This window comes from Panthera onca, chromosome B4 (genome assembly GCF_046562875.1).
Source record: "Panthera onca isolate mPanOnc1 chromosome B4, mPanOnc1 haplotype 2, whole genome shotgun sequence".
NCBI lineage: Eukaryota > Metazoa > Chordata > Mammalia > Carnivora > Felidae > Panthera > Panthera onca.
The window spans coordinates 102,587,595-102,599,635 of record NC_138345.1 but is presented as its reverse complement, the minus strand read 5'-3'; the positions used below and the strand labels follow the sequence as shown (position 1 = coordinate 102,599,635).

General features: G+C 33.8%; 1 protein-coding gene across 8 annotated transcripts in view; it reads left to right on the top strand.

The window, feature by feature from the left end:
* Positions 1-12,041, top strand: part of PPP1R12A (protein phosphatase 1 regulatory subunit 12A) — a 159,980-nt gene that overhangs the window by 96,276 nt on the left and 51,663 nt on the right. For all 8 annotated transcript variants that reach the window (XR_009617122.3, XM_060656880.3, XM_060656881.3 and 5 more), the window contains exons 6-9: positions 1,953-2,027; positions 2,705-2,793; positions 2,947-3,104; positions 8,691-8,812. Coding sequence is in view for 7 of the 8 variants with exons in the window: in XM_060656880.3 (XP_060512863.1) it covers positions 1,953-2,027; positions 2,705-2,793; positions 2,947-3,104; positions 8,691-8,812 (444 nt within the window). In the remaining variant the exon portion in view is untranslated. The remainder of the gene's footprint in view (positions 1-1,952; positions 2,028-2,704; positions 2,794-2,946; positions 3,105-8,690; positions 8,813-12,041) is intronic.

The following is a 12,041-nucleotide window of genomic DNA, read 5'->3' as shown; positions in this document are numbered from 1 at the left end:
AGAGCCACTTATTCTTCAGGACTTTAATTCTTACATTTAATACTCAAGGTTGAAAGTGGGGGAGTGGGGGAAGATTTATTAAAGCTAAATCTGGGGGCGCCTGGGTGGCGCAGTCGGTTAAGCGTCCGACTTCAGCCAGGTCACGATCTCGCGGTCCGTGAGTTTGAGCCCCGCGTCAGGCTCTGGGCTGATGGCTCGGAGCCTGGAGCCTGTTTCCGATTCTGTGTCTCCCTCTCTCTCTGCCCCTCCCCCGTTCATGCTCTGTCTCTCTCTGTCCCAAAAATAAATAAAAAACGTTGAAAAAAAAATTAAAAAAAAAAAGAAAATATTCTTTAAAAAAAAAAAAAAAAAAAAAAAAAAAAAGCTAAATCTGTCTCCTGGACTGAGTGGGGAAAGGCTAGGTTGCCTCTTAAATTCCTGCTGGGAAGACTTTGCAACAAGAAAAGGCAGATATACAAGTGTTTTTGAACCCTGTAAATTTTAAATACATATATTGCTGTATCTTGATAAAGTAGCATTTCATGTACTTTTATGACATACTTCATAGACCGTATTTTTTATTTTATAAACAGATAATGAAAACCAGCTCAGATATTAGGTAGCTTAATACTTCATTTTATAGTGCCAGAAAATGTAATTCCTATCCAAGTAGATGGCAACATCATAATGTTGTTACAGAATTGAAGGTTGTACGTTTGTTTTTTAATGGAAGAGTTTATGTAATCTTAGAACTTATTATCTACCAATCTGGTTTTGTTGTAGCTGTGAGACCCCTGATATGAAAGAAATTTCAGTTGCCTTTCAGAATGATATATTTTCTAGTTGAAAAAAAAAGTTGAATTTTCTTCTGAGAAAGGATCATATATTGGCCAACATATAAAGTAGAATGTATTCTAAATAATGAACTTTTTTTGACATTCTAGAAACTTATCCCATTCAGTTATTATTATAAGGACAAATGTAGTCAACTGGAGAAAACCTTACTATGTTTGGTCAACAGCTCTTTGAAATTTTCTTTTCCACAGTGAATAAAAATAGATTGACATATGTTCATCTGAACTAATTTTGAAACCAAGTCATACCTGTGGTTGGCTGGACTTTAAGCAGTTTAGAAATATATATATATATATTTTGTTACTGTAGCAAGACTTTAATTTTTATGGAGGTATCTAAAAGAAAAAAAGCCTCGAAGGGTTAAATGTGGAATTACCACATGCCCCAGTAATTTCACTTATAGCTCTATCCCCAAGAAAATGAAAACATATGTTCACTCAAAAATTTGTACACATATATTCATAGAAGTATTATTTGCTAAACAGCAGAAAGCAAAAGCAAATGTCTGTCAGCTGATGAATAGATTAGCAAATGTGGTATGCCATGCAATAGAATATTATTCAGCAATAAAAAGGACTGAAGTAGTAAGTACTACACACAGCACATGGATGAAACTTGAAAACATACAATGTGAAAGAAGTCAGTCACAAATGATTTTTTGTGTGAGTCCATTAATATGAAATGTTCGGTACAGGCAAATCTGTAGTAACAGAATTAGTGATTGCCGTGGGCTGGAAGGCTGGGAGGAGGGATGAGAAAAGTAAGGAGGTCATTTCAGGATGATGAAAATATTCTAAAATTGATTATGGTGAAGGTTGTAACATTCTGTGAATGCTAAAAACAGTTGAATTTTACACTTTCAATGACTGTATGGTGAGTCATATCTCAATAAAGCTGTTACCAAAAGTAAGGGGTGGTGTATCAGCTGCTTTTCTCTCACAATGGGTTTCTCATACATCTCTGTTAAGTCGTATGCTGTTGTATTACTACATACGTAACAAACTACATATGTAACAAATGTTTTCTAACTTTTGTGTATAATTATACAGAGTCAACCGGAGGTGTTTTATAGTTTGTTGACTTTTTACCATTACCAATCCTCTTTGTTTCCTACCTAGGGCCAGACAGCATTTGATGTAGCAGATGAAGATATTTTAGGATATTTGGAAGAGTTGCAAAAGAAACAAAATCTGGTATGTTTGATGAAGATCTAAATATTATCTCTATTAGTGAATTCTTCTAATTAGAATTCTTCTAAAGCCTTAACTTTCAGACAGTTAAAGTATTTTTGTGATGTTTTATGCTTTTGGTTTAAGTTAGTCCTGTCAATCAAACTAAATGACAGTGAAAAAGAGTAAAGGAATAGTGGTAGTGTTCAGTCTTTTGTATTGCTTATTCCCATTTCTCTTATCTCCCTTTCACAAAATGAATACTTCTGTAATGTATCTACTCAAGAATAACATGTTTTTGTAATTTCATAACAAAGTTTGCTTAGAAGAAAATCTCAGATTTCTAAAATAGCAGGCCCTAGATATTGAAGAAGTTATGTAAGTAGGAAACATTTTTAAGTAAAATATCATCAGGCATATTAAGTGGCTGATGGAGCCTGACTTTTTCAGTGATCTAACAGTTGGAGAGATCTAGAAAATTCAACTTTGTTCTTCACTTAGCTTTTTAACTATCTAGTCCTTTTTATTCTTTATCCGAGCTGCCTTCCCTCCCCTCCTTTTTTTTCAGTTAAAACTTAAATCTTTTATTTGTTTTGGGTTTGTTTCATGTTTGGAAAACTACTTTATTTTAAATTCTGTATTTTACTCATTAATACTATTTTAATACTATTCTTATTTTCCTTTGCATAACTTTTATAAAGCTCCATAGTGAAAAACGGGAGAAGAAATCTCCATTAATTGAATCAACAGCCAATATGGACAATAATCAGTCACAGAAGACCTTTAAAAAGTAAGTAAAATATTAAAGTCACTTTTGTTAATGTCATGAATGAATTGGCATCATGGCCATGAACGTGATTATCAGACTTTGTGGATCTGAGAAAAATTAACGTATTTGGCCTTTTGTGTTTATACTCATTTGAAAGCTATTTTCTTTGCACAGCAAAGAGACATTGATTATTGAGCCAGAGAAAAATGCATCCCGTATTGAATCTTTGGAACAAGAAAAAGTTGATGATGAAGAAGAAGGAAAGAAAGATGAGTCTAGCTGCTCTAGTGAAGAAGATGAGGAAGACGACTCAGAATCAGAAGCTGAAACAGGTAAAATTTGAAGCATAACTGGATTTTCTATGAATTTTGATGTACTGTAAAGTAAGGTAAGATCAGGCTTTAATTTTGTAGCTTTTCTGATTGACTTGCTACTTGTTCAGATACCTGAGAAGCCAGTAAATTACCTTTCAGGGAGTGTTAAAAACTTGAGTATGGTTGTGAATTTATTGTCTAATGACCTGGAGGCTCTTACTCGCCTCTATGTTTTGTTTTGTTTTGTTTTGGTTTGGTTTTTTTGCTGACCTGTATTTTTAGATTGAAGAAGGTGAAGATTTCCTTAGGATGGTGCAGGTAGGGTGTAAATGGGTTCCCAACAATTAACTAATGCTCCTGATACTTTTCTGAGGCCCAAAAGTCCAGAAAGCTGGTCCTGATATCTTCCCAAATATTCCCTAAACAAGAGTAAAGTTTTAGAAAGTTGAGGCTGAATCAAGGTAGTTTCCTATGGGATGTGGGGAAATTTGCTTTGTTTAGAGAAATTTTAAAGATAAAGGAAAGTATACCTTCATATTCCAACTACCAAGAATGAACAGCTGTTGACTGTTATATTTGCTTCAAATTTTTCTTTTAATAAAATTTAAAAAGTTACAGTTGTCTTTAACCAGGAGCCCTAATCTACTTCCCTTTCCTTTCTTTCCAAAGTCAGTCACTATCTTGAGTATTTTCATTTTATCTTCCAGTCTATTTTACACACTGACACATTCAGAAGTAATTACCAGATGCTTTTACAATAATAAATAACTTACTCTGCATAATAAATAATAACTTACTCTGCATCAGCTAATCACTCAAATCTTCTGAGCACCATGAAATTCCAGTATTGCCGTATTTGAGTTGTATAACCTGCCGTTTTAACCTGTAAATTTATCACACACAAAATATTCCATTTCCATTAAGATGTTTTGATCAAAGAAAAAATTATCAGGCGCCTGGGTGGCTTAGTTGGTTAAGCGTCCAACTTCGGCTCAGGTCATCATCTTGAAGTTGGTGAGTTCGAGCCCCGCGTCAGGCTCTGTGCTTGCAGCTCAGAGCCTGGAACCTGCTTCAGAGTCTGTGTCTCCCCCCTCTCTGCCCCTCCCATGCTCATCCTCTGTCTCTGTCTCTCAATAATAAATAAACGTTTAAAAAAAAAACAAAACAGGAAGAATTATCATTATCAGGACCTAATGGTCATCATCGGTAAATACAAATTAAAGCCCTAAAATTTCTTGGGTTCCCTATATTTCCTCTAGACAAAACAACAGTTTTAGATCATTTTATTTTTACTCACTGAGCAAAATATTTCCTCTGAGAAAATGTGGGAAGCTAAAGTTTACTAAATAAACACATGTCAAAGAAGATACTGATTACCTTTTTCTCATTAAAAGCAAAATGTTGCAGGGCACCTGGGTGGCTCAGTCGGTTAAGCCGCTGACTTTGGCTCAGGTCATGATCTCCCAGTCTGTGGGTTCGAGCCCTGCATCCAGCTCTGTGCTGACAGCTCAAAGCCTGGAGCCTGCTTCAGATTCTGTGCCTCCCTCTCTCTCTGCACCTCCTCTGCTTGTGCTCTGTCTTTCTGTCTCTCCGTCTCTGTCTCTGTCTCTGTCTCTCTCTCTCTCTCTCTGAAAAAAATAAACACTAAAAAAATTAAAAAACAAAAAACCAAAATGTTGCTAAGCAGATAAAGGCCAGCTTTGTCGCCAGGTAGTGTGTTTGTCTTATTTATTTAGTTATTTTTAAAAAAAAAAATTTTTTTTAACGTTTTTATTTGTTTTTGAGACCGAGAGAGACAGAGCATGAGCGGGGGAGGGGCAGAGAGAGAGGGAGACACAGAGTGGGAAGCGGGCTCCAGGCTCTGAGCCATCAGCCCCAGAGCCCGACGCAGGGCTCGAACTCACAGACCGTGAGATTGTGACCTGAGCTGAAGTCGGACGCTTAACCGACTGAGCCACCAAGGAGCCCCTATTTAGTTATTTTTAATGTTTGTTTATTTTTGAGAGAGAGAGAGAGAGAGACACACACACACAAAATGCAATCAGGGGAGGGGCAGAGAGAAAGGGAAATAACAGAATCTGAAGCAGGTTCCAAGTTGTCAGCACAGATCCTGACGTGGGGCTCAAAGTCACAAACCGAGAAATCATGACCTGAGCTGAAGTCAGACACTTAACCAACTGAGCCATACAGGTACTCCATTTGTTTGTTTTAAATTCCTTTTTTTTTTTTTTTTTTTTTTTTGAAACTTACTAATCCTACAGGAAAATTATTTTTTGGTAATACACAAAGAGTTTTTTAGTTATATAAATGGCTAGATTCTATTCCCCAGGTATATAATTTTTAAATTTATTGCTGTCATATTGCTGGTCAGGTGAGTCAGCATATCTTTTGCCTTGGTGACAGTCTGGTTAAAATTGGAAACTAAAGCAACAGGTAATCACTGAGTATTATAATTCATTTTTATAACCTGCTAATTAAAATGTTTGTAATTATAAAAGCAAATTATATGAGAATGGGCATGCACAGTGTTTAAGAACACAGGCTGATTCATGAGTGTAATTGTATTTGTGGTTAACTTATTTGATCTTAGATTTCTCCATAAAAATAGGATAATAATACTTTATATGGATACTCTATAAGAGTGCTCCATAATAAATGCTAGCTTTGCATAATAATTTTATAAAATTCAACTCTACTAGTTTAAATATGATCAATATAAATGCTTAATACCATTTCAGTTAAATTTGTTCTGTTTCCCTTATTTTATGAAAACTAGGAAATGAAATGACATCATTGATATTTAAATTCACTCAGATATTTCACAAGTTTTAAAATTATTTTTATACGGTTAATCTACCCCCTTTGAGATCTGCTTTGGCCCCCAGTGTAGTAAAATTCATCATTACAAAACTAAGTATATGTACATATGCACAAGAAAACTAGAACTAGCACGCAGATCTTTTAAGTAATGTGTGAGGTCTATTACTACTTACATAGTAGAATTCAAGAATCCAAGCATCTCACAGGAATTTCTGCGGTTTTGTTACCTAATACATTCTTAATTGGCCCCTTCTATACAATTTACTGTTCCGTGTTGGACATTGGGGAACTATTTAAAACAAACAAGACTTCAGATTTAGGCCAGTCTTGCCATTAACAAGCAAGTCTGACCTCTTTTGGTTGATATTTTCTTTCTTGTAAAATAAGAATTAGACCAGATGATCCGGATAGTTCTTTAAACTGTACTATTTTGTAACTATAAATAGAACTAATTGCCATCAAATTGCATTGTATTCTACATTTGGAGTTTAAGCATACCAATCACTCTCTGCTCAGTTTCTCACTGAACTAACTTTAAATATCCCTCTGAAGTATTGTACTATCATAATTTTGTTCTTCCTGTTGCTAGTGGTTGGTTGTGCCAGGAAAATTTGACTCTATCTCAAGAATTAATCCTTGTAAATGCTGTATGGTTTGCTCTGTCTCACTCTTTTAACATCAACAAGGTTTTATCATACTTTATTTGGCAAGCTTCAGAAAGCAGTCATTTCCCTGTAGAGCTACAGTTTGATTTGACAATTTCTAAACTATTTCTTTTTCTACTTTTTTGTAAGGTTATTTCCTTGGGAAACTATTTGATGTAAAATAACTATTGTGCTGAATTTTCTTTCATAAATTATTTACTGAGTTTGTTTTTTATGAGTGTTTTTTTCCTCATAAATCAGCTGAAATTAGGAACTCAACCAAAAGTTTAATTTCCTTCCAAATGATTTATAAATTTTAGAGGTAGTTGAGGGAATGAGGAGGGAAGCATATTTTTGCTTTCAGGTTGGTTTGTTTGTTTTCCTCTAGAACTTGACACTTTTAGTCTTCAATGAAATCAAATTATAGAAGGACTTTAACAATATTAATAATGTTAAGTTGGATGGTGGGCACTTGAGGTTTGTTTCATTATTCTTAAACAAAGCCTAAATGTTTACATACATGTATATCCATTTTAACTTTCATGTGTAGATTTAACTAATCAGAAAGCAAATTTTTAAACCAAAAGAAAAAAAGAGAAAAAAATCATTGAATTTTTATCTTGTTTATTATTTATTCTTCCTACTAGACTGTAAGCTCTATGCAGTTAAGATACTTGGTTTTTTCATCAACTGATATATCCCCAGTACGTAGGACAGTAACTTAAGGACCCAGTACCTAGCACTTGAAATATGGAAACATTTAATAAATATTTGTTGAGTTACTCTCCGGTTAGGTGGACTGTTTTCCAGGATGATGGTCTAATAGATTATGCATGATTTGTACTTAACTATGCCGAATAGGCTTGGCTTCTGTTGAATAAAGAGGTATTGTTTAGCATTGAGAATAAAGTTTATGAGACTGAGTTTAGCTCATTCACTTTATTCGAAAAGCTAAGACTTTAGTGATTTTTAAATGTGTCACTTTAGTCTTGTCCTTTGGTATAGTTTGAGATATGATGCTTTTCACCCTATTAACCTCTTGTGGATATTTTCCTAGTCACAAATAGAATTGAATGAATCAGTGCAAATCAGAACTATTTAGTGAAAGTTTATACTTGCCCTAAAGATAAGAATATTTTAATATTGTCTACTTATAAAGTGTAACAGCATAAAATAATGATAAGGTAGAAAATAATTTTGGAAAAGTGACCTAAAGGAGGAAGAGAGGTATAATGAAAATGAGTATCTCTTAGGGTTTTAAAGTATGTACTATACTTCTTCCCAAAAGTGTAGAATACCGCCTGTCCTCCCCCATTTTGAAACTAAAGAAATACTTTAAAACTAGATAAATGATTTTTGACCATTTGAAAAATAAACCTTTCTGCCCCATTTATAAATTACTGTTAATTTATAGATTTAAATTTATAGGTAAATTTTTCAAATACAGTCGGAATTTTTTCTAGCATCAGATTGATTTTCATTAAATTTTCAAAAATCTTTTTCTAAGTAATTCATTGTTAATTAGAAATTGTCTCAGTACATTGTGAAAAGAGATTTAAATCTTAATTCAGCTGATATTCTCATTTAAGTGTAGACTTTTTAGTGGTGAGCAGGCATGCTCCTTATGACACTTACGCATACTATTTGACAGGAAAATAAGCTGATTATTGACAAAAAGCAGTTTTTAAATTTCTTGGAATAAAGAGGAACTATGAGTTTTAAATAAGCAAAGTAAATTGTAGATGTATTAGAAAAATTGCATAGCTCTTGTAATCTTTTTACTTACACTTAATATTTTATGTACTTAATCTTTATACTTACACTGTATTCATGCATTCAACTTAAAATTTTTTTTTGTATTTTTATAGTGTTAAAAGTACAAAAGTCAGATTCCGTTTTTGCTTTTTATTCTTAGAAGCTTTGTTGTTTGTCATCATGTTCTGTTATGTATTTCAGCATACATATTGAAGCATTTCTAGGAACTCCTTGAAAAAATTCACTTGTTAAAAGGGATAAAAATGGTAAAAGACTTGAATTAACAAAACCTTAAGCAAAAATGAATATAAAATACTGTTTATCTAGACATTGAAGTAGTCCATACCAACTCTTGACTCCATGTTTTTTTGTGTTTTTGTGATAGATAAGACAAAACCTATGGCTTCTGTAACTAATGCCAATACATCTAGTACACAAGCAGCTCCTGTAGCTGTTACAACACCTGTGTCATCTGGTCAGGCCACACCTACGTCACCTATTAAAAAGGTAAGCCAAATTTTTGTCTGCTAAAAATACATCTATTCTGTTTAAGTACTAAAGCATTAAGACAATTCTTAAATTTGTATACTTTATTCCAAAAGTAAAGTTTAGAACAAGAATGTATTTTTCCTTTTTAATTTGACTAAGATTTTCTTTGAACCATATTACATTCTTTTTTTTTAATATAATTTTTAAAGTATTAGTTTGCATATAAAAACTAATGGCTTTGTATTTTTTATTTGTACTGAATTTTTGAGAAACATGGGTTTTGTATCCTTTATCCCTGTTGATAAGTAAAGGTACATTTTGTTAATTTCACATGTGTGTGAGTTAAGCACAAAAAGTACTACCACAAGTCAAGGACAGAGCTAGAATCTAGATTTTCCTTTTTGTTTAGTTTTGTTTTTATTTAAATTCAAGTTAGTTAACATTCAGTACAGTATTGGTTTCAGGAATAGAACCCAGTGATTCATCACTTCCGTATAACACCCCGTGTGCATACCAGCAAGTGCCCTCCTTAATGCCCATCATCGATTTAGCCCACCCCCCCCCCCCGCACCTACCTCCCCTCCAACAACCCTCAGTTTGTTCTTTGTAGTTAAGAGTTTCTTATGGTTTGCCTCCCTCTGTTTTTATCTTATTTTTCCTTCCCTTCCCCTTGTTCATCTGTTGTGTTTCTTTATTTTTCTTTTTTTTTTTTTTTTTTATGTTTATTCCTTTTCGAGAGAGCACAGCAGGGGAGGGACAGAGAGAGAGAGAGACATAGAATCTGAAGCAGGCTCCAGACTCTGAGCTATCAGCACAGAGCCCAATGTGGGGCTCAAACTCTCAAACCTCGAGATCATGCCCTGAGCTAAGTCAGATGCTCAACCAACTGAGCCACCCAGGTGCCCCTCATCTGTTGTGTTTCTTACATGGAATCTAGATTTTCTAACTCTACAAAGCACTAGATTTGCAAGTATGGTATGCCATTAAGAGCATGATCTCTGATGTCAGACAAAGCAGAGATCCACACCTGAACCCCTCTCCCCCTTTATTAATTGTAAGGACCTTAAGCAAGTTACTGTCTCCTTATCTGTCAGGAGAAAGAAAGACAAAACAAAAACAAAAGAGTAAGTTAGCATTGTAAGTGTTGGTTGAGAGAGAGCCTGGCTAGTGACAAAGTACTCCCACAATGTTAGTTTCATTTCTTCCTCTTCTCCTTTATTCTGTTCTCCATGTGGGCTCTATCCTTTTGCTTCCTTTTCTCCACCAAACAGTGCTTTCCAACTAGTTTGTTGATATTTTTAAAGATTTTGCTTTTCCTTGCTACTCCAGAACCTGTACTTCATTTGACCCAAATTAAAGATTACAGGTTTTGTTTTATTTTGTGGGGGTTTTTTTTGTTTTTGGTTTTTTTTACCACTGCTCTCTCTTTTTAAAGGCTTCTCCCCACCAACCCTTACTTGTCTTTAATGAGCGTATTCATTTCCCTCTCTGTTTACATACACACGCACACACATATGCACACACGTACACACACTTTTTTGTGGAAACATTTAAGAATTGAGTGCAATCAATATAACAGTTTACCCCTAAATACTTGAATATGTATCTCCTAAATACAAAAGCATTATCCTTCATTCCCATACTAAAATGATCCTATTTAAGATATTTAACTTTGATATAATACTCTGATCTGTGATCGTTATATACAAACCATAGTGAAGATTTTTTCACTTGTCCTCCTACTAATGTTTTTCTGTTTGTTTTTTCTTCAAATCAAGGGTCCACTGAGGGATTGTACATTGTGTTTAACTGTCATGTCTGTGCCTTTGGACTTCTTATTTTGTTGCTTATCTGACATTATTTGGTTTGTGTGGGTTTGATTTTTAAATTCCCATAGTGTTTCTATTATGTTGTCAGTATTGCTAATTTTGGATTTGGCTTCAAGTGATCAAAATGTGAACCCTTTAGAATAGTAAACTAGAGAAAATCCATACCACTAGTAATGATCCTCTTCTAAAACTCTTCCTAAGGAAATTGGTATTGTGGGTTCATAGTAGTAGAAATGCATGGATTTCATTGGTACAGTTTGAATATCAGGAAACTATATGAATGATTTATCTTACCTTCTGTATTCCAGAGCTGAGGGCTTCTTGAAGTTAGGTAGAACTCATGTTCATAAGATCATAATTATATATGCTTAAAAATGAAATTTTTCAGGGGCAATCTCTCTGCAGAATTTTCAACATGATTATCATGGTATAACTGGAGTCAACATAGGCTGCTTTAACTAAACTTTATTTAATTCTAGAGTCCTTCTATACTTATTCAGTGATTACCAAACTTTAGCTTTTTTGATTTATTATCTGTTAAAACTATAGGATTATCAGAAGTTCACAAGAAGCTCCATCCCTCTGAAATATCTGGCCAAGAAAAACTGGCTCTCATTCTTTTGAGTATTTAGCTAAGCAGTCTCTTTCCTGCTATAGTCAAACAATTACAGTGGACTTCTTTCAATCAACTATATTTTTCTCAAGCATAGACCCAAATTTAATAACTTAATTGCTCTTAATATCTGTTAGATTAACCTCTTTGCTATAAAAATCCTTGTTCAGAATTACTTCTGATTCTGTAATTAAATTGATCTAATAACAAGTGTTTTCTATGATTTGCATATTTGGAAACTCCACTTTATTCTCAATTTCAAGCATCATAACTTACTTGGAAGATTATATTGTTTCAGTCTTAAAATCTTAAGGGTTTTGTAGCCAAATTTTATTCAAATCAACAGAGTTGTGGTATATAGAAAATGTGAAGTATTATTTTAATGGATGGAGCAATCTTATTTTGTATGACTTTTTAAAGCCTTTTATTTTGTTCAGTGATACTTTGTAATGTTAATTTAGCATTTTAATGTTTCTAAGTTAGTTTCAGGAATTTTCCTGTAACTTAGAGACCTAACAGATGAATTGCCTTAGATGAATTGTTAATCTGTAAATGCATCTTAAAAGATTTTGCAGTTAAGAATTCTATTTTTAGATTCTCACTCACTACTCTGCTTTCGATATTTGCACAGAGGTATGCTAAGTTTTGTTTTCTCCACCATTGCATAAACTATATATAAATACACACTCATACACTCATGGTAAGGAATAGATCACAAAACAGAAGCTCTAAAGCAGTATTAAATATCACTTACATTTTCTAACAACTCAGGGTGGCAGTTACAGAGAAACATAGATATATTCGC